General features: G+C 34.2%; 1 protein-coding gene across 1 annotated transcript in view; it reads right to left on the reverse strand.

The window, feature by feature from the left end:
• Window positions 1-23,515, reverse strand: part of CDH12 (cadherin 12) — a 403,563-nt gene that overhangs the window by 178,606 nt on the left and 201,442 nt on the right. The window contains exon 3 of the mRNA XM_063085931.1: window positions 22,607-22,901. Coding sequence (XP_062942001.1) covers window positions 22,607-22,901 — 295 coding nt within the window. The remainder of the gene's footprint in view (window positions 1-22,606; window positions 22,902-23,515) is intronic.

Below are 23,515 nucleotides of genomic sequence, written 5' to 3' on the forward strand. Positions count from 1 at the left end.
TAGGAGAGCAACATAATCCCTGAAAGAAAAATGTGAAATAACTTAACTATGTAAATATGAAAATGAAATGCACCTTGCTTAACAATTTTTAGAACAAGATAATGGTTTCTGAGATGTTCAACATTTATGAAAAGATAGACTTTAATGTCACTTAATTAGCATGCCTACTTAAATAAAAAAGTCAACTTTCATTCTATGAAAAATTCTTTTTTAAAAAAATTTTGAGCCCAGAAGTTTCAAATTATTAATAATTTGTCAATTTATGTGTAAATACAAATTTGAAAAACATGACTGTTTATTCCCATTAAGAAACTCAACTCAAAATTTGTTCCACTGATTTTGGAACTGATCAAGCTTAAATCAATAATCGTGTACTTAGATGTGGTTGAATTCTAAGAACTCCTTGGAGCAAAACTTTTAGACTAGCTGTATATTTGGCAAACTGGTCTGTGTTCTTTGACTTCAAAGTAAGAGAGAATATTAAGTGAAAGATATGTAAAAAGTGTCAAATATGCAATGGAAAAAGAATTAATTGGAAAATCTCTCCACACAGAATCAGAGAGAAGTATGTAACCATCCTTAAGTTTCACTATGGAGGTTGGCATGACTGGTCTTATATCCGAGTCTTCCTTGTTTGGAAGAGTATTTTGCTTTCAAATATGGAAATTGAAGAGGCCTTTGTGTTAGAAAGAATAATGGCTTTCCAAAATGTCCACATCCTAGTACCTGGAACCTGTGAATATGGTACCTAACACAGCAAAGGGATGTTGCACATATAATCATTTAAGGATCTTGAGATGTGAAGATTAACCTGGGTTATTTGCATAGGCCCAGTGTAATTACAGGAGGGTTCCTGTAAGACTGACAAGAAGGGTTAGAGTTAGAAAGAAGATGTGATATGAAAGCAGAGGCTAAAGTGATGGGATTTCAAGATGAAGAAGGGGGCCATAGCAGGGAATGCAGGTGGCCTCAGGATAATAGAGCAATTGACTTTAACCCATAGGTCCATTTTAGACTCCACCTGCAGAACTGTGTGATTTGCATCGTTTTAATCTACTGAGTTTGTGTTCTAGCCACTATAAGACTAATACAGATATATACTCATGTATATATAATACTTTTCTAACTATATATACATAGATATATAGAAATATATTTAAATCTAGATTTTCTGACTCATACCTAGTTTCTTATATTTTAATTGTATTTAACTAGTGTTCTATTACTTTCTTATAGTTGAGCTTTTCTATCAAGAGAAATTTTGAGAATGTATGTAGCTGTATATATATAGATTTATGCATAAATGTATATATGTATATATGCATATATATATATATATATATATATACAAACACATTCAAAATTCTAAAAGATTTTGCACAACATTAGCAATGTAATTCGCATTTTTGTTGTTTACTGGTGTCTTTTATTTGGAAGTTTAAGTACGATTCATTTGTGAATTGTTGCACTAGCCTGAAAAAAACACGAGTAGAGGCAATGCATAATCCCTCTAAAATGTCAAATTCCTAGATGACTTCTAGTGAGTTGGTATTGACTAATGGGAGAGACACATGGAACAGAAAGTCTATACATTTCTTTATACAATATACACTTTCTCCTATTTAGGGATAACTAAAAGAAAAGCTTACAGTTAAAACTTAAGTAGATTTATTTCTGTAATATTTAATTTAAATTACTGACATGTCTTAAATCCAAAGTTGACTTTATTTTTTTCCAGATAGTAATTTTTGTGTGTGTGGTCCTTTCCCCAATATTGGTGAATAAAAAGAAGTGAACCTAAAGTTTTAATCAATTAAAACTTCGACCTATTCAAAACACCGTAGTGTTAATATTGCTAGGGCTGCTATGCAAAATTTAATAATTAGCTGCATAAATTATTTTCTTAATCATTTCCTTATTAATTAGGTTGTTTTCTAAAGAGAAGTTTCATCAACAAATTAAAAGGACCAGCTTCAAAATTTGCAGTGTTCAGTGCAAAATTAAAATATAAGACATCTTGTTCAAAAATTATTTAAAAACTTTGTAGTGGTAACAACAGAAATTACCCAAATGCAGGGCCCATGCAAATATGTGGGTCGCACACCCATAAATCCAGCACTGAAAATAAATTAGTTATAAAAAAACAAGATCTTAAGGTTAATACCCATATTCATATTTTTATCCATGCTTGTATCCATATCTACATCTATATGTGTGCTATAGATTCAATTGTGTCCCCAAAATTTTCATGTTTAAAACTTAATCCCCACTGCGACAGTGTTAAGAGGGTAAGGAATCCTATTATGGAAATCGAAAGGTGGGGCCTTGAAGAGGTGATTAGATTGTGAAGACTATGCCCTTGTGAATTGATTGATCCATTCATGGAGTAATGAGTCTGGTTCTAATGTCTTTAAATAGAGGGCAATAGGGAAGCTTAGCTATCTCTTGTTTAGCCATCTGCCATGTGACACCTTGTGTCACTTTATAAAGTCACCACCAATAAGGCCCTAACCAGAGGTGTTCCCTGGGTTTTGGACTTCCCAACCTCTGAAACTGTAAGCAGTAAAGATTGTTTCTCTACAAATTACCCAGTTTCAGGTATTTTGTTATAAGCAACAGAGATGGATTAACACAATGTCTATATCAATATAGATGTCTATCTATTCACAATCTCAGAATCACATTGCAGAGAAATATTTATAGATTATCTGGTCCAAAATTGTCCTCTTATGAAGGAGAAAACCGGGCCATGTAGTGCTTTAATTGTATTAGTACCTGGTGTTAGAAATAAAAGCATCACTATTCTAAACATATTTATGTATTTATTTCTCCTGGCTATCACTTTAGTGTTTCTACAATAGCAACAAATCTGTCTGGTTTATATCAAGAGCAAATTGAACTGCATATTTCTGTTCCAATTCACTGTTCAAAATAGTCTTTGAATAGACTTGTTCATACTGTATTCAACAAAAGAAAGAATGCTGATGATATAAAGAGAGTTAAAGAATTTTGGAGGACAGATTAAATTAATAATTGTTATGTAATTTAGAAATAAAAACTATAAGAAAATTATATAATGTTTTGTTTAAACTGAACTTGGGACTCTTTTGAGCGTTAACAAGGGCACTATTAATAATTATGTTGAGACAACATATTTGAGAAAATATTACTGCCTTCAGAAAAAAAGGATATATGTCACCATATATATTACTAAAGCTAACATCTAAAGAAATTTAACAACTTGACAGGCACTGTACAAAATGTTTTGCTTATATTAAGTTCTTAATTTCTCATAACCTCATTGTGAATATTCAACACTTCTGTTTTAAAGACAAGAAATTTGAGACACGGATGGGAGATACAGCTAGTTTTGCATCTGCAGATTTTGTGTAATTAAAAATATATTCATAATTTAATATGAAACTGGGATTCAAACCATGACCCAGAGTCTACTTGAACAAATATACAAAACTATCTCTCATATATCCCATAGTGATAGATTGGCATGGATTATTTGAGCCATGAGGATAATAACTACTACAAAAGCCAACTTATAATAGGCTCTCTGATTGTCGGGCCAGATTCTTGCGTAGCTTTTCTCCACTCCACCCCTTGGAAGCAACACAGTGGTCAGCACCCACCACCTGCTCCTTGGTGTCAGTGGAGCACATCAGGGAACTGAGCATTTGAAGGCAGCAAAGATATATAAGTCAGTTATCCACTTCTGCTACAAAGTTGCCAGTAGGTTGAGGGAGAAGCTAAATTCCCCCCTCAACAGTTTGCAATGAGGAAGTGTGAGTCAGGCACCCCACTTTTGGTAAGGTGGTGTTAGTAAGTCCCAGCAGGAAGTTGAGCATGAACACCTACCCAGCCATTGTGCTACACATCAATAGGGGACCATCTGCTAAAACAAAGGTTAAAGATAATCAAGAGTTTCATTATATAGTATTAAAAGTATCTAAGATACAATAAAAATCACTTGTCACAAAATGAACTAGAAAAATCACAGTCCGAATGAGAAAAGACAAACAGCAAATACCCACACAGAGATGAAGTAGAGGTTGAAATCATTTGACAAAGACTTTTAAAAAACCATCATAAAAGTTTTTAAATAAAAAGTTAAAAATTCTGTTTGAACAAAAAATTTTTTTAAAAAATCAACAATGATTTAGAAGTTATAGAAAGTAATAGCCAAATGGAAGTTATAAAACTAAAAAATGAAAATACAAAAATAGAAACAATACTCCCAGTGGATGGGTACAAAGGTAGAGTGGAGACAGGAGAAGATAGAATCAGTGAACTTGAAGACATACCAAAAGAATTTACTCAGTCTGAACAAACAGAAAATTAACCTAAATAAAATAAATAAATAAATAAATAAATAAATAAACAAACATATAAATGGAATCTCAGGGAACTATATAGGACAATAACAAAAGAGCTGACATTTATTACCATTTCCATGAGAGAGGAGAGTAAGTGTAGGACTGTATAAGGACTCAAAAATAATGACTGAAAACTTTCCAAATTTGGCAGAAGACATAAACCTAAAGATTCACGGTACAGAACAAACCCCAAATATGTCAAGACCCATCATAATTCTACTTCTGAAAGTGAGTGATAACAACCTTGAAATCAGACACAGAAAAATGACACAGTTCTTATAAAATAATATAAACAAGAGGTTTTTCATCTAAAACCATGAAGGCTAGAAAAAAGTAGACAATATTTTTGAAGTACTGAAAGAATAGAAATACAAACTGTGGATTTTATACCCAGTAATAATATTCTTCAAGGACTAAAGGACATGGTTAGAAATAAAGACATTGTTAAATGAAGGAAACAAAGAGAATGCGCTGCTAGCAAACCTACCCTCAAAAGGAAAGGCAAATTTCTGTAAACAGAAAACAAATGATAGAAAAAGAAGTGTTGGAATTTAAAAATACTCATTCAAATGACTAAAAATAACGGTAAATATAATTTATATCACATTTCTCATGATCTTAATGAATCATTTTTAACAGTTGAAGCAAAGATTTTTGCCCTGTATGATGAGGTGCTCAGAGAATGTGGAGGAGATATTTCACGTAATTATATTTGAAAAGTAGGAAGGATAAAGAAACCCACATGGAAGTAAGCTTTCTACACTTCTCTCAAAGTGGCAAAATATCGGTAACAGTAGGCTGTGATAAGTTACATAAGTATACTCTTTTAACCAGAGCAACTAAGAAAACTAAAAAAAAAAAAAAAAAAAGAGTATGTGTACTTAAAAATATTATTAATAAAGATGGAATCTTAGAGTGTTCATATAACCTACAGAAAAGCAAACAGACAGAAGAATGAGAAACTTAGTAAATAAACAGAAACAAATGACAAAATGGTAGACTTAAACTATATGTTATCAACAGTTAACATAAATGTAAATGGTCTAAAGAAACCCCCCAAAAGACACAGGTTGGTAGAGTAGATAAAACAAGACAAAACAAAAAAACATTTGAGCCACAATATTCTGACCATGTGAAACTAACTACAAGTATGACATAGCTAAGATGAAAGTAAAAGTAGAGGTAAAGATAAAACAGGTAAATATTAATTTAAAAATGCAGATGAGGCTATATTAATACAGTGGCGACACAAATAAAGTAATTAAATAAAGTAATATTTCTAAGTATTTTATATTTCACATTTGCATTGCCATTCATAAAAATAAAATTGTCTTCAATATGATTGGTGTCATTAGCAACAGCTACAATCATTTCATTAAAAAGAGTGTTAATATTTCTAAACTGTCTACCTCCTTTCTTTCTGAAATAACTTCATAATTTCCATTTCTAGTTCAACTTTACATGTTAAAACTCAATTAAATATATTCATATGCAAAATAGAAATAAACAAAACACATACCAGCCATTTCTCTATGCTAAAAAAAAAAAAAAAAAATCTGCTCTTTGGAGCAGATTTCCTTGATAAGAAAAAAAGCACTTCACTGCACTGTCAGTTATGCAAATGACGGTACTTAAGCTCTTTGTCCTGGGAGGAGGAAGAACCTGTCTCTCACATAAAGGGAGTGGACCAATTTGCTTAAAAAACACAAAGACTTCAGTGAGGGAAAGTTCTTCAGCACCAACCCCAAGTCCACCTCTATTAAAGTCTGAAAAGCTTTTGGAGTAGAGTGGTTTATCCCTGTTTGAGCTGAGCCAGCAGGAAAAGACAGTGGAGAAGCATCAGAGAGGAGAGGCCAAGCAACACCATTCAGTCTCAGAATGGTCGGGGTCCATTATTGTTTCTTCTCCCATTCTGCATCTTCAGGCAGGTTATGAAATCCCTTTGTCATTGAGTTCTCCCATCTGGAAGACGGGAATAACGAAAGTTCTAGAGTCCTTACATTAGGGTCACTTAGATTAGTTACCACCAATTAAGTGTTTGGTCTTACAATTGTTCAAAGAGTGACTGGGGATTGAGAGTCTTATTTAGGCTTTACTTTGGGAGCTCAAGTTGGGAGGTAGAGAATTATGAGATGGAGTATAATATTATCTTAACCTAGGGACCTTCATGATGCTGAGTGGAAGGCTGCTTTGGAATCTACAAATGGAACTAGATTCTCTCCAAATCACAGGCATCTGGCCTGGTGGTATTCTTATGAGGATGTGACATGGAGATAAAAATGCTAGGATATTGGCAGGTTAGAGAGCCAGAGCATCACGGCAGCACAGTGCTGGAGAACCAGTCTACAATAGTGATAATGAATGGGAGCTAGACGCTACTTTGCTATCCGGTCTTCTTTTCCAGTTGTTGTGATCATGAATATCCACCCCTCTTGAACTCTTTCGGAATGATATTTCCAGAAGTTCTTGGACAGTCAGTGTGTGAGTGCATACTAGGAGACCACATGCTGTGAGATGGGTTGAAAGCCCTGAGAGATACTAAACTACATTTTATTGGAGGATTCAATGCTTTCATTAAACACTTGAGTAAAAAAAAAAAAAAAAAAAAAAAAACATATTGGAGTGTATTTGTACCTCTGAGAAGTGAGGCAGACTGTATCCTTTAAAATCCATGGTCAGGTATGACTGGTACTAGATGGGAATGAAAAAGGAGAGGAGAGGACAGGAGGGGAGGGGAGAATTCTCTTCGCACTTCCAATTTTAGTTTCAAATGAAAGTGCAAAAATTTTTGTAGGGATGTAGTTTGTAATGGAGTGGTTGAAAAGCTGCTTTATGCATGGCTTTCCTACTACAGTGTAATAATGCTTTTAAAAAGCTTTTGAAATGTTGACTTTGTCAAGTCTCTGCCATTAATTCTTTCATGGTTTGGAATCCACAGGTCTGATATTGTATGAATAGATACACATTATATTTACTAAATTTAAGAATAAAAATCAGTCATTAGAGACACTTGGTTTCTTAGAGACAATAAAAGCCACAATTTGATATTTGTCAGAATATATCTATGGAAAAATCATAATAATCTAATAATAATCAAATAATTCTCATCCCTTAAGATGACACGAATGAAAAATAATTCATAGACATAAAATAAGCTCTACTTCCATCCTGTTTTCAGCAGCATATCATTTAATCAAACTCTATAGATAATACTGTTGCACACATAAATATTATTTTTATAACTTAGTGATGATAATGGCAACTATTTTCATTGCTCTAATTTTGGTTCTGGCACATTGATTGGCAACAAAATATCTACTTAACTACAAAAGTTAGCTAATCAAAACCTCTTAGGATTTATTATTATTATTATTTTTAATTATGTGGACTATTCCTCCTGTCAGTGAGGTTAAAATTAGACATTGCAGGGCCGGCCCCGTGGCACACTCGGGAGAGTGTGGCGCTTGGGAGCACAGAGGCGCTCCCGCCGCACTGGCTGAGCACGGTGCAGACAACACCAAGCCAAGGGTTGCGATCCCCTTACCGGTCACAAAAAGACAAAAAAAAAAAAAAAAAAAAAATTAGACGTTGCATATTTCTTCTGCATGTGTGTGAGCACGTGTGCTTTATTTTCCCAGTTCCATCCCCTCGGAGTGTGAGTGTGCACACACTTCTGATATCTAAATTAATGTTAAATCATTATTCGAAAATGAGGACAACTAATTGTTAACCTGTCCTGCCTTTCACATTGGGGAGAAAAGTACATGGCTTCCCAGTTACCACATTAGTGCGACTTTATTCATAAATTAAGTACTCTTTAAAAAGATGTATGTGCACAAGTTACAAGCCAGAAGTGAGACTTTATTCTGAAAGTCTGTGTATTGCTTTTAACTCTCAGAGCATCTGTCTGCCTTTTTTTAAATTTATTTATTTATTTTTTTTATTGTCAAACAAGAGGGATTTTACTACTGGTGAAATAACTAATATAACTCTGGAAGAGGGAAAGAGACATCAGTTCTTAATTGAGTTGAGGGTTGGTTTGTCTCAGTAGCTTTTATTCCCGAGGTACTATTTAATTATGATTGTGAACAAAGAATTTATCCTCCATTAAATGTAAAATCAACAGGAGAATAACGGAAATTTGTAAAAGACAGAAGAAAATTGTATGAGTGACATGGTTTGATTTGTTTGGGAGAAGTACTTGCCCCAGAAGATCCACAAATGCAATTTGTGTTATTGAGTAGAGTGGTTATAGCGTGTGTTCCCTTGTGAAGTTCACATCTGAGAACTTCAGTGTTAGATAGGAAGCCTGAGAGAGCTAATTATTGACTTTCTATTATTTTCAGGTATTATGTTATGTTTTTATACATTAATTTCTTTAATCCATACAGAGTCCAATTAAATATCCCCATTTTACAAATCAAAAATAGGCACTTGCAAATAAATGTCAAATCATTTGCCTGTGGTCATTCAGGTAGAGATTTGTGGAGCTAACATGGGCTTTATCAAATGCCAATTTCTTTTCTCATAAAATGGAGGTTCAAAAATGAATTCTAAGATAAAATTAATTAGGAAAAGACAAATTGCTCAATATATACAATGTGTTGCATATTTGAATAGGCAGATATTTTATTCTCCAGTAATGGTGAATAAGTTTTTTGGACTATACTTCCTACTGAAATAAAACTAAAATGATACTGGTTATTGTACAATTTAAAACATCATTTAAAAACCATTGACAGCTTATATGATTTTAATGAGTTATCAAGCCAACTTTGAAAAGAATCCAAAGAGGTAAGAGTATTACTATCCCAGCAGCAAATTGCTGATCGCTGCAAATATGAGTACCTATTTTGACAGTCTTAGGGTGAATGAGAAAGAAATCAAAACCCAAGACTAACATACGTCAAGAAATTTAACAACAGCCCTACCCCAAAAGATTGAAATCACCTATTACCTGAAAATAACATGAACCAGATAGAACACAGTCCTACCTCTGATGTACTACTAGGGTTTGTGTGTCTGTGTGGCCCAGATAATTTCAAGACTTAAACTTTGTTTAAGATAGTCCATCTCTGTACGGCCCTAGGCGTTAGGGAGAAGCAAATTCAAACCCTTTATAAAGATATCCTCAACCTAAATCTTACAGTATTCTCAGAGAACACAATGAAAAAAGGCAAAAAAAAAAAAAAAAAAAAAAAAAGCTAGAATCAACAACATCATAGAACATAACTAAACTCTCAAACACTTCAAAGATTGGATGATATTAAATGCAAAAAATAAATATTTTACTATTCTTAAGTATTTAAATTTAAAATTTCTAAATCTAGTAAAAAGCTTAAAATAATTACAAACAAAAAACTATGAAAATATTAGATTGTACTTAAAATAAATATAAAATTTTAAAAATACAAATATAATTGCTTGAAATTAAAAAAATCAGAGATAATTTACTAGTAGATTCGTCATAATTGAAGGGAGAATTAATATACTGGAATATAAGTAAGGAGAAATTATTTACAGTTCATTATGGAGATGTAACAGGACAGAAAATAAAGGCAAGTATAAGAACACAGAATTAAATTATTTTGGTTAGAAATGTAGTAAAATGAATAAACTGGAAATGTTGGCACCTTTAAAATAATAATCCTTGTCATCTTAGAAGATATGTCTATTAAACAGTTTCTCTCACATTTATTATATAATTATTTTTTCTCCTCAACAGTTCAGATTGTGGGATGATCTTTTGACATCAGCTTTGTCTTTTACAGTATTTAGCCTATTAACTACGTTTTTATTTTGGCAATGATGTTTTCAATTTCTGACATTCCTGAGTATTGCTTGTATTAGGCAGATTTTTTTTTTTTTTTAATTTTTTCATGTCTGGTAATTTATCTTGTTTTGAATGCCACTTTGGTATTAACAAACTACCTCAACTTTCTTATGCTTAATGTTTTTATGGTATATCTTTTTCCATTTCCTTTTATTTTCAAACTATTTTAGTCTTGAAAATATTTTTGTTTGTTTAAAGTGAATTCACTGTAGACAGCTGTTGAGAAAATAGAATAGTTTGGTCAGGGCCCTAGCCTTGGGTCCAGTTGGGTGTGGTTTTAGCACATCCTTTTAAAGCAAATTGTATGTGTGTGTATGTGGAGTTAGTGCTCAGGTGCTCCAATCTATCTTTTTAGTTTTGTTGCTATTCTTGTGTTCTTTTGAGAAAGAGAGAGAGAGAGAGTTTTAATGAAGCAGGCAGGTGGGCGTCCACCTCGGGCATCTGCCTGGCACAGCCATGCTTTCCAACCTATGGCTTCCAAGGACCTGTTGGATGGTTACCTAGCTCATAGACCTGTGTGTAAGGGGTCTAGTGGCCCAGCCTGGCGTGTGAGGGGTCTGGGGACCCAGTCTGGCATGTGAAGTTTTGTGACCCAGTCTATAAATGGGCTTGAGGGGTCTGTGAGCTGCAGACCAAGCCTTAGCTCGACAATTGGCCCAGTCAGCAGGATTATGGACAGGTAAAAGAACCCAAAAATGTGTGGTCGAGTAGCTTTACAACAGCATACAGTTTTGACCTTTTTTTTTATCCAGCCTGAAAATTATTAACTCTTAATTTGAGTGTGCTTTGGGTTGAATTATATTCCCCCTAAAAGAAGAGTTGGAATCCTAACTTAAAAATGTCATTTTATTTGGAAATAGGATCTTTATAGAGGTAACCAAGTTAAGATGAAGTCATTAGGATGTTCCCTCATCCATTGTGACTGGTGTCTTTATAAAGAGGGGAAATTTGGATACAAACATGGCAACAGAAAGAACACCTTGTAACAATAAAGACAGTTTTCTATAATCCAAGGAGAGATGTCTAGAACAGATTTTCTCTCATCACCCTCAGAAGACTTTTATCCCCAGAAGTACAATATCATACAGTTTTGTTAAGTCATCCAGTTTGTGGTACTTTCTTACAGTAATCTTAGCAAACTAAAAGTGTTTAGTGAGTTTACATGTAGTCATTGATATGATTGTGGTTATATCTACTATGTTGATATTTGTTTACTGGTTTTTTTGTTTGTTTTGTTGTATTTGTTATTCTTTGCTTCACTTTACTAGTCATATCTTAGATTAAATGGATATTTTTAATTATTTAATTTTAATTATACTATTGGCTTTTTTATCTTTTGTACATGTGTTGGTTTTTTTGTTTGAGGTTCCTGTATCTCTACATTAAAATGCTTAATCAAAATTCAGAAACATTGGTGAATATTTCTTTAAATATATTTTTTCTTCCCCATTTTCTAGTGCTTATACTTCTGGGACTTTATTTGTGCGTATGTTTGATGGCTTGATATCATCTCATGTCACTTAATCTCTTACTTGATTTCAATCATTTTGCTGTCTTGAGATTGGATAAGTTCAAGGACTGTTTTCAGTGTCGTTTGTCTTTTTTTAATGGTTGCAATCTGATAGCAGCCCTGCCAGTGACTTTTCTGCTGTATATATTGCACTTGCTTTTTCTTTTCTTTTCAAAATATCCACTATTCATAATTTTCTTTTTATTCTCTATTATTATGACAATCTTTCCAGTACTCTCAATACATATTATATCTGTTGATTTTAACACCTCTGTCATCATGATGTCTGTTATTATTAACTGCTATTTTTTGTTGATTATTAATCAATTTTCCCTGCAGATTGAATGCTGGAAATTTTAAACAATACATTGTAGAAAATCTGGATGTTGTCTTCTTGTAAAGGGCCTTAACATAGTTTTTTGGAAGCTGTTAATTTATTGACAAATCCTTTTGATCTGTCATACCTGGTTTTATTATTTGTTAAGGAAAGTCTATGTCACTTTTGTTCATAGACATAAGACATAAACTTTACTGAAAGAAATAGCCCTTCTTCTTAATGCCTGAGATGTCCAGTGATATCTCTCCCCTGTGGCTAGTCAATGACTTTAGCATCTCTCTCTCTCCTGTGTTATCACTGGTATCTTGTCCCTGCAGTATGTGCTTTTAGCAGGGCTTGCAAAGGTTAACCCTGCTCATGCAGGGTTAATGAAACCCCATAGTAAGCCCTTACTTTGACTATTTTAGTGCTTCCCTGTTCCTCTCTTTCCTTTCCCATACACATTCCGGCCACTTCAGCAGTTCCTAGCTTTAACCCACTTTTCTCAATTCATTATTCTTAGAGTCCATGTCCTTGTGTCATGGGAGAAAAAGTACCCCTTATCAGATGGTCTGGCTAAATGTGGTACTTATCTCGTGTCTTTCCCTTCACTAAAGCATGACAAACTTATATGACTTATTGTTATATACATGGAAATTGTTTCCTCATAAATGTTATCTGGGTTTATAATTGTTTATGGTGAACAAGCTAGTTCCCATGATTCTATACTGCCGCGAAACAGAAGATCCTCTGATATAATTTATATCTTTCAGAAATCTCTTACTCTTTGGTCTGTTAGTAGAACTCTCCCCAACTTTTCATAGTTATCTTTGCCCCCCCACCAGCTGGCCCATTTGGGGATCTGAACCCTTGACCATGGAGTTATAACACCATGCTCCACAATTACCTTTATAAATACTATATTTTATTATTTCAATTGTATTTTGGAAGAAAGAAGAAAGAAATGTGTTTGTTTGGTCCCTTTCATAAATTCAATCTTAAGCCATTACTTTTCACACCCACTAGATATATTTTTGTGCAGTAACACCTTATACTATATGCCTTTATCTTATTTCTGTTTTCTGAGTTCCTATTCAAATATTTTAGAAAAGCGGTATTTTATTTTTTAAAAAAATGTATTCTTGGAGATGTTTCTAGAAATGTTCTTCTTAGCTGATTTATTAGGAACAATTATAAGGATGAGGATAGAAAAGAAAAACAATTAAAGACATTCACTTTAAATCCAAAACCCCCAGGAGAAAAAGATGCTGAAGGAAGGGAAGAAATGACTAGCATTTATTTAAACCTTCTAGAGTTTAGTTTCTGTTTTTACAAACAGTATTTCTTTCCATTCTTACAACAGTACTTTTAGTGACAAATAGTACTTACCAGCTAAGCTTTACAAAATAAACATTTTCCCAGCCACTCCTCCATTCTTCATCAAAGTTTGAATCCAGATCTTTTGTAATCCAGGGATCATTTTGTTTTCCCTACAACATTCTGCCTTTCTAGAATTAGCACAATTATTTCAGACCAGAGTTCTGCAAACACTCATTATCCTTGCCCTAGTCTGTCTTACTAGCTCTGTATTAGAATCTTTCCACAAGTCACCCTTGTAGACCCATAAAAGAATCTTTAGAAGACTTTCATCTCCTGCTATTTACCAAATAGTAATCTTCTTGCTGTAGGAAAAATACTCAAAACTAATTCACTATAATAAATTTCCCATAAAGTTCAACCAGCTTCTGTTATTTTAGGGATTAACATGTAAAGAAAGTCATTTTTGTGACTGAATGTGGGGATTTGTCATGGTAATACAAAACAAGCCATATTCTTAAAGACAAAAGTAGAATTTCTTTACATTATATTTAAACAACCATTTGTACAAAGATGAAACCTATTAGAAAATAAATTCTTTATAATCACATTTGTATGAATATTTAGATCATTTATTAGTTTAGGTATACACCATATTATTTTTCTAAACAAACAAGAGTAAGAAATATAGGTAGTAAAATTTCTGTAAAATTCTAGGATATGCATTCTAAGTAACAGGCAACAATTAAAATAATAAATAAAAGAGATGTTGGTTTAAATACTATGTGAATATATTTGACAATGGAATTATAAACTTAGACATATATGTGAGTAGCTTCTAATTCAGTCCTTCAGCTAAACAGACACAATGTTAATTAGGAAAAAATACTATTTCTGTGAAGATGACAAATTCTTTCAGAAATGATAATTATATTTTTTAGAAGTTTGAGGAAAATGGAACTGTGTTTTCTAATCTTATAGCAAAGTTTACACTAAATTCTTGTGATAATAGTGTTTTCAGTATGAATCATTTCACTGTCAAATAGCACATACTTAATTAAACACAGGGAAATAGAGAAAGAAAAGGCATGAATGAAATCTTTGGATATTTAGACTGCCACCAATTGCTTTCTTTATTTCATTTGAATTGCACAGTAGCTAATCATATTTTGGCTCTTTCTTGCCATCAAAGCATTTCATGAAATTAACCAATTACAATGTTTTTCTCAGAGGCAAACTTAACATGGCTCACAGTTTAATTGACATGTTTCTTTTTCTTCTGGTGCCTTTGCCAATTAAACAACTTGCACCATATTTTGATATCCATTTTTGTTAATTATTTGTACAATTATAGCCTCTGATTTTTTATTCCAATTTTCAGTTTCTTGGTCAAAAATGGAAATAGTCTCAACCTTGATAACTTCGCCCTAATCTTACTGTCTCAGGAAGTATCCTGTAATACTTACTTGGTAGTAATTATTAATATGGTGAGTTTTTAAAAATTTGCTTTCAGTAATTTTCCATTTTTCTTCAACTTACTTTGATGTCAAAAAAGCAACTAACTTATGAATCCTAAAAACGCAGACAAGGAAAAAATGCTTAACCCAATCCAAGGTTAATTATAATATTTTGGTTTTAATGTTAAAACTTAGGCTGCATAGCTGTGAAAATAATTACTATTTCAGGGACATTTAAAGCAACGAAAAAAAATCTGTACTAAGAACCTTAACACTTAAAGACAGTGTTTAAGTGATTACAATGAAGTCAAAACAACAGCAGGCACTAAGTGAGAACATCTGATCTTATGCTGCAAAACGTTAGTGTGAGACTTGCTTTTACTCTTCCTCTTACAAAACTCTGGTCCTGTCATTTTTTCTTTTCTCTTTTTCTCATTTTTTTGCTTTTTTTTTTCACTCTTTCCCCTCAAAGGTGTGTTTAAAACGTTGGCTTTATCTCAGTCTCCCGTCTAATACTTAACCCACTACCTAATGGACCAACATACTTGTCTGTAAAAAGGCAGATAGCAAATACTTTAGTCTTTGCAAGATGTATGGCCTCTGTTGCCAACTCTTCCATTGCAGTGTGAAAGCAGCCTTACACAATGCATACATAAATGAGTGTAACTGTGTTCCTATAAAAAGTAATATGTTTGATTTAGCCCACAAAACAGTTTGCTGCCCCTGCACAAGACCTTTGGAACGAAAGCTTCCTGAGAGCTAGGATTTTTCTTTTTTGATTTTGTTCTAATCCTAGTACCTAAAACAGTTCCTGTCACGTAGGTATCTGATTAGTACATGAATCTGTTAAACATGAACCTAGAAAAGCATTTGGCAAGATACAATAGTACATGATTTGGAAAATACTTGAATCCTGTAGAAATCAAAATTTTACTGAGTAATTAATGAATTATCTGGCCTGATGATAAATTACTGTACTTGGAATAAGAGAGCTGATTCATTCTGAATCAGGTGACACACGTGATTTTCACTGTGAATTTGGTTAAAATGACATTTCTTGGACTAAGTTGTGGATAGGGTCTTTATATAGGACACACTCTTCACTGTCTTTGAACTGCATGCAGTTGTCACACTGATTGATTTTCAGACCTAGATTTCAAGTCCTTCCTCATGTTTGTGTTAAAGATCTCATTAACCTATTAGTCCAGCCATTTTATTTTTCTTTTAGTTTGTTTATTTCATGCAATTTTTCACCTTGATTGATGTGTATAATCCATCAGTGTCTGGTTGCTCGAAGTTATTTTTCTTAATAATAATGTTAGTGCATGCCTATCTTTATACCTCAGCACATTACACACTGAATAACAAACAAAAATTATTTTGGAAAACATAGCTGACATCTATGTGGTATAACCAGTACTACTGATTGAACCTCAGCAAGCTCCTCTTGCCAGCAGGGTTTTATACAGATGCAACGGCTCTCCCATGATCACTTATCATAAAGCAAGAGACAATTGGGCCAAGGTAGCCTCTTGCCTGCTTTTGTGTACAAAATATAAATAGAATAGAGCAAATAAGGAAAAACAGTCCCACAGCTGGAAGGCAACTTTAAAGAAAAATGATGTTTATAGCTATCCTGCCAGTAGCTGGAAAAGCAGTTTTTATAAAACGTATTTAATGTTTACAACCACTTGGAGGCTGTGGAAGGAGTAATACTCTGAAAATATGTTTAATGTTTTGAACCACTCCGTGGTCGAGAAGCAACTCCTGTTAAAATATATTTAATGGTTAGAGTCATTTGGCGGTTTAGAAAAAAAAAAAAAAAGAACTTGTTAATTTTTAACATTTATTGCTGATCAGTGGCTGCTAAAGCAACTATCAATGCAGCATGGTTTATGTTTAGGGACACACCGGACTGCTACTAAAACTCTTAGTCTTCTCTCAAGGCCACACAAAAACTATCAATAGCATTACCTTTGCAGTTGCACCATTAATAAAAACATAGGAATCAAATTGAGGAACAAAATGTTCCCCGAACACACAGTCGCAACATTCTATGGCCCTGCAAATAGCTCCGCCACACTGTGTATGGTGGACCCTTCACGACTGACACAGGAGGGATCACCAGGCCTTGCTCGATTTCATCAAATGTGTTAAAGAGACTCAGCAAATTGTGAAGTACAAGTGTAATGTGATAATTGGTGTTTCTTACAAATCAACAGCTTGTCTCCACACATTAAGGTAAAAGAGTCCTCTAAACCAAAGCAAATGTAAATTGGGACACAAAGTTATCAGATTTTTAAGTAAACTTGGTTTAGTTTGTAGAAAGGATGATGATAAATATTGAACTCATGTGTCAGAGGGAGGGACTATTTGAGAAAAGGGAAGAAAATAATTAGCTGGAACCTCTACAGTTTAGGCTTTCTCCTGTTAGTTTCCTGAGGATGGTCATCAAACCATTACCAGGACCCTTCCCCATTTATTGACTGAACTTTTCCGGGGATCGTGGTAAGTGGTAATCATACATTTTTCACCTTGGCACTTGCAATAACCCTGAGAGTGAGGTATTACTATTCTTTGTTTGCAGGTAAATTATCAAAGCACAAGTAGGACAAATAACCTATACAACTGCACAGAACTAGGAAATGGTAGTTGGACTTCTAACAAAGGGGTTTGGACTCTTAACAAGTTCAATATCCACCTGCTGTTTCAAGTACATGCTATATTTCATGGAAAAAGTATAACTCATAAGGTGGAACCAACAGCCAAGAGGGTGGAACTAAGTGTCATGGTTGACTATTCCCAGACATTGAATTTAATCAGATGACTTCCAACATTTACCACCTGGATTTCAGAATTGTGCTGGACCAGTAACTCCTTTTTGATGCTTATTTTCCCACTTTTTCAACAACAATGTTTATAGAAGTTGTCCCATATCTGTATCATTAGAGTGCTTCGGGTGTGTGGGGGGCAATTAACTGGCCTCTTTAGTATCACAGGTCTACAGATCAAGAAGAACTAAATTCAAGGAGGCTTGCCCCACATGGACTTTATTTAGATGATGAGCTTCTCACTTTGAGCTATAATGGGATAAAAATTGGGGGGTCCTAGAAAGGGGCTGATTATATATTGCATGTGAAAGCAACAGGAATCATTGGAGGCTAAAGAGTGAGCTATGGTAGGTCGACTGTAAGAGGGCCATCAATGACCCCAGCATCTTTGTTTTCATGCTCTTGTGGAATTCCATTTCCTGAATATGGGCTGGACTTCTAACAATTAGAAAATAGCAGAAGTGACGGGATGTCACTTTCAAGATTAGGGTATAAATACACTGTGGCTTTGATCAGAGGTTCTCTCTCTTTCTGTCTTTCTCCTCTTTTTCTTGCTCTCTTAAATAGTTTGCCATGGGTAAAGCCAGCAACTATGCTGTGAGGTATCCCTGTGAGGTCCATGCAGCAAGGGAATGAGGCTTACTGATAATCATATGAGTAGCATGGAAACAGATTTCTACTGCTATGGGTTAAATGTGTCCCCCAAAGATTCATGTATTGGAAACTTAATCTACATTGTAACAGTGTTAAGAGGGTGTGAAATAATATTATGATAATAAAAGGCAGGGCATTTAGGAGGTGATTAGATTGTGAGGATCGTGCCCTGTCAATAGATTGATCCATTCATGGAGTAATATGTTGAGGGTTTAATGGCTGGTAATGGGTGTGGTTCTGATGGCTTCTAAGGAGAGCAAGTGAGAAGGTTAGCTCTCTTTCTTGCTCAGCTCATTTGCCATGTGATATCCTGCATGGCTGTAGAGTCAGCACACACATGAAGGCCCTCATCGGGTATGCTTCCTCGACTTTGGAACTTCCAGTCTCAGAAACTGTAAGAAATAAATTCTATTTCTGAATAAATTACCCAGTTTCAAATATTCTGTTATAAGCAACAGAAATGGACTAGTACACCTACCTCTCCCAATTAAGCTTTTAGATCGGACCACAGCCCAGCCAACAGCTTGCAAGAGGTGTGCAAGCTGAGGTACCCAGCAGAGCCACTCTCGATATCCATGCTCCTGTGAGATAATAAATGCGTGTTGTTTTGCACTGCTAAGTTTCTGGTTAATGTAGTATGTGGCAATAAATAACTAATACACAACCTTTATCAAGTAATAAAAATGAATATTATCAGTGATAAGACAAATCAAAACCATTTCCCACTTGATGGAATATGAGAAGAATACCTCATTGCTTCTTTAATATTCCTGACAAGATGTATATTCTTAATTCATATGTGAGGAAACATCACACAGACTCAAAATGGGGGACATTCTAAGAAATAACAGGCCTAAAATCTTCAAAAGTATCAGGGTCAAAAAAACAGGAAAAGGTAAGAAACTGTCCAGACTGAAGGAAACTAAAGAGACTTGTCATTTAAATGCATTTAAATGCAATGTGTGGTTTTGAATTTGATCTTTTTGTTACATGACATTATTGCAACAACCGATGAAGCACGAATGAGGTCAGAGGATTAGATTAAAATAATACATTAATGCTAATTTCCTTATTTTAAAGATCGTACTTTGGTTATACAACTAGAATATCTTTATGAGTAGAAAATAGTCAACATTATGTCTCCAAGCTCCTCGAATTATATAAAATGTAATATAATATAATAAACATTTCACACTCTTAACCAGATTATCTGAGATTGAAAGCTAAATTTAAGTTTCCTAAAGATGTTTTAGCAGCCACCAGCCCTAGAAAGAAACAGTATAATTGATTGTGATTAACTTTGTTCTGAAGCGCCTGGAAACATTTCTACTTTTTTATACATAGAAGTTACTAAGTTTCACATGAAAAACAAAAAAGATCCAACAGTAAACAATACCGTATGAGGTTATTGTAATGGTTAAATAAAATAAGAAATGCAAATCTTTAGTTAAATCATCCAGCACCTGATTATTGCTTAGGAATTGTTGTCTTGCTACATAAATTGTGATTCACAATTGACATCTTTTAAAACATGTCATAGAGACCCGGTTATAAATAATCCAATCAGCAGCCTCAGCATGGCTTAGCTCGGGCAGAGGAAGGTGAGGAGGTAATGCAAGAGTGACCATGGATTTAAACACTCTAAGCCTGTCGGCACTCCAGGAAAAGTAACTGAAACTGTATACCCTACTGATGCATAATCATCAGATGTTAAAGAGGGCACATTACTGTAATTCATTGTTACTCTAGTGATCCTAAAGAATTAAGACCACATTCATAACGTCCAAATTTGTCTCCAAGGAGTAGCTTTAAGTTGGGAAATATCTGGATCATTAAGTAATTTCCTTAGGTCAGAGTAAAAGCACTTTATCTCTTAATATTACTTCCAAGGCATATTGGATTTAGCAGAAGTTAGTAACAGAGTGACCTTTCTCTTCAACAATTCATAGATTCACTAGAATTTTCTTCATCTTTAGGGAATTAAATGTATTCCATAGTGTTATAATTCTTAAATATCAATTTTCCTCTGAAATCTAGACCCATCCTGCTCCCCACTGTTCTCCCTCTGTACACTTATGTTCTTCGCAATGCTCACTTTAGTTAATTTTGATTGAAGTTTTATTTGTTCATCATATTTCCAGGTGTATAATCCATTATTGCTAAATTGACATTTGCTTCATCAACTTTGTTGGTTAGGTTTAGGTTGGTCATGTAAAAGCAGAAACAACAGATACCACCACTCTAACTGGGGCTCCTGTGTTTTGTAGCTTCATGCGGACAGGTGGGTTGTGGGGAAAGGCAAAAGTAATGCCTGGTAGATATTTTACTTTTAACATTTAATTCATAAGGGGTGTTTATACCTCTTTGTATTTATTTGAAAAGAACATATTATGTAGATGTAGTCCAAGTATACCTGGGCTCACTCACAGCATGTGGTATTAGTTACATTCAAAAGAAATACACTTCTGTTATTAAAAATTGTTTAAAGTGGTGGTGGGGTGCAGTGCATTGAAAATCAATTTTAGTATTTACTGAAGTTATTTGAACAACCAATGAGAATCGCAGTGATGGCACATGGCAAAACATCTTAAAGAACCTACTCTTTCATAGATTTTTTCCAATATCTTATGATAGCACAGTTGATTATGTCCCACCTCAATGTTGCTAAAGTTGGAACCACTTAGTTTTCTCACATACCAACTCTCCTCCTGATTTTCTAGACTAATTTCTCCTTCAAACACTAGCTGCAAACTTCCTATACACGTGTTCTGACCCTGCAGCCCTATTCTTTATCCTACTCAGCACAACAAAACACCCGTTTATCAGGATTTTCTACTACTGTTGAGAGAGGTGTGTATTTGCCTTAAGGATGCTGTTTTGGTAATAAAGAGTCACCGAGGCTCATAGATTTATGTCAATATTTCCGGTTTACATGAAGTAGAGACTAGGTTAAACTCTTTACCTGCTAAATAGCATTGTCTTCTTAAAAGCCTTACTTTTCCTCAAATAATTATCTTTACATTTTCCCCTGTAAAATCAAGGCACAATTAAATAAAGAACCTTCCCCATTTTTCTGGGACTACTTTCTAATGGCACATGCTTCTTTCCAAATGTACTTCTATATCTCTAGCAAGAACATTGCATAAAAGAGGCAACTCAAAAAATGTAGCAAAAACTAAATAACAGTTTTGCAGCCCTGAGTCTGCACATTAAAATTTGAAATCTAAGTGAATAACTTTGAGCTGATTTTTCAGGTCAAAGAGAGAACATGGGCTTTGAATGCCTAATAAGTTCACATAGGCAACTGGAAGAGCATTTGTAGTAAATCCAGGTGACAACTCCTATAGCCATTAGCCCTCAGGGCAGTGTGTGCAATCTTCATTGAATGTCTTGAATGCTTGTAGGGACAGTGGACTCCCTCTGAGACATGAAAGACCTAGAAAATACTAGCAGTGGCTTGAAACTCACTCTTGAGTTGAAAGTACCTAGATGTGATGAGTAGCTTTATTTTCAAATGTAACAAAAACCAGAAGTTACTTTGCAATAAATTGAAGGATTGTCAGTGGTGACAGAGAAAAAAAAAAATCATAATTTAAATTTTTATTCAACTTGGCATCCTTAACTTATTGACCTTATATTTTACAGGACTTTGTAAATTCAGGGTGATGTTTAAATGTGAAATGATATCAAATTTGAATTATTAAGAATGATTGTGATACTAATATAGCAGTAAGTTTATTCTAATAATGACTTTGCAATATTATTTGCTTCCTAGTTTGATGGTATAACTATGATGGGTTGCTTATACCTGAAATGGAAACATTTTTGCCCTTCTGGAATCTCTATCAATAGCTACAAAGAATGCAACATGTCTTTTTCTGGGTGACTTCTAGGTCAGACACAACACATGCTTTGGATATCTTCCTTTGAGCCAAGAATTACTATATGGTTTTCGGTAGTGTGCGGTAGCTCTCTAGCTGTCTGGAATTGTAGTGACAATCAATTTTAATACAAATTTAAGTACAGATTTTGTACTTAAAGTACAAAGGGATTCTTTGAGTTCAGGTAAATCCACGGATCATTAAATAGTGAAAAATGTTATATATTGTAGTGGCTACCTTTAGAGTGAAACAGAAAGAAAGAATGCAATAGAAAAAAAAGCCCCCCAAATAAATGAAAATAATTGTGTTTTCTACAGTCAAATAATCTTCTGGGTTATAAATAAGATGTTTACATCAACCTGCAAAAAGGAAATGTTGAAAGGCCTTGTAGCATCTGAAAGAATTTTCATTTGCCTACTCACCCACAGGAGACATTTCCGGGACACTAGCAACATAAGGTCCATCCAAAAACTTGGGCTCATTATCATTAATATCCTGCACTTTGATGATGAATTCTGATTCAGGCTCCAGGGGCTTCCTGGTTTCTATGTCCACAGCTTGAGCACGAAGAGTGTAGAAAGGTTTTTCTTCTCTATCCAGGCTCCTGATTGCATGAATGTCCCCTGTGGTTTCGTCAATGGTAAAAACGGTGCCAGCGCCATCTCCTGAGAGGGTGTATTTAACAGTGCCCTCTCCCTTGTCTAAGTCGGAATGGAGCTTTAGGATAGAAAGAGAGGAATGGGGGAGGGGGAGAGGGAGGGAGGGGAGAGAGGGTGGGAGGGACGGAGAGAGAGAGAGAGAGAGAAACACCATTAAATGAATGTTGCCATATTAAAAAGTCACACTTTGAAGTATGATTTTTTAAATCTTAAATGTTAAATAAAAATTTGGTGGTCTTTTTCTTGGTTTTTTTCCTCTAACTTTTTGATTACAAAAAATTTAAACAAACAGAAAAGTTGAAAAAAGGTACAGTGAATGCCTGGATATACCTATATAACTCAGACATCCCATCATTCACCTTTTAGTCTGTTTGCCTTATCACACAGGTAAATTGTATATCCATTCTTCCATTTGTCCTTCTCTCAATCCATTCTATTTTTTGATGCATTACAAGGATCAGAACAGAAGTGCAACCCTCAAATACATCAACAGGCATAAAGGCATAAATACAACTAATTCTGAACATATGAATTTTTTTTTGTATCCCTTTTGAGATAAAATTTTCATGAAATGAAATGCTCAAATCTCACGTGTACTTATTGTTTTGTTTTAAATCATTGTTGTAATAAAACTAAATTAGCTCATAAATACCAAATCATAAGCCTTCCGAA

This window comes from Cynocephalus volans, chromosome 2, assembly GCF_027409185.1.
Source record: "Cynocephalus volans isolate mCynVol1 chromosome 2, mCynVol1.pri, whole genome shotgun sequence".
NCBI lineage: Eukaryota > Metazoa > Chordata > Mammalia > Dermoptera > Cynocephalidae > Cynocephalus > Cynocephalus volans.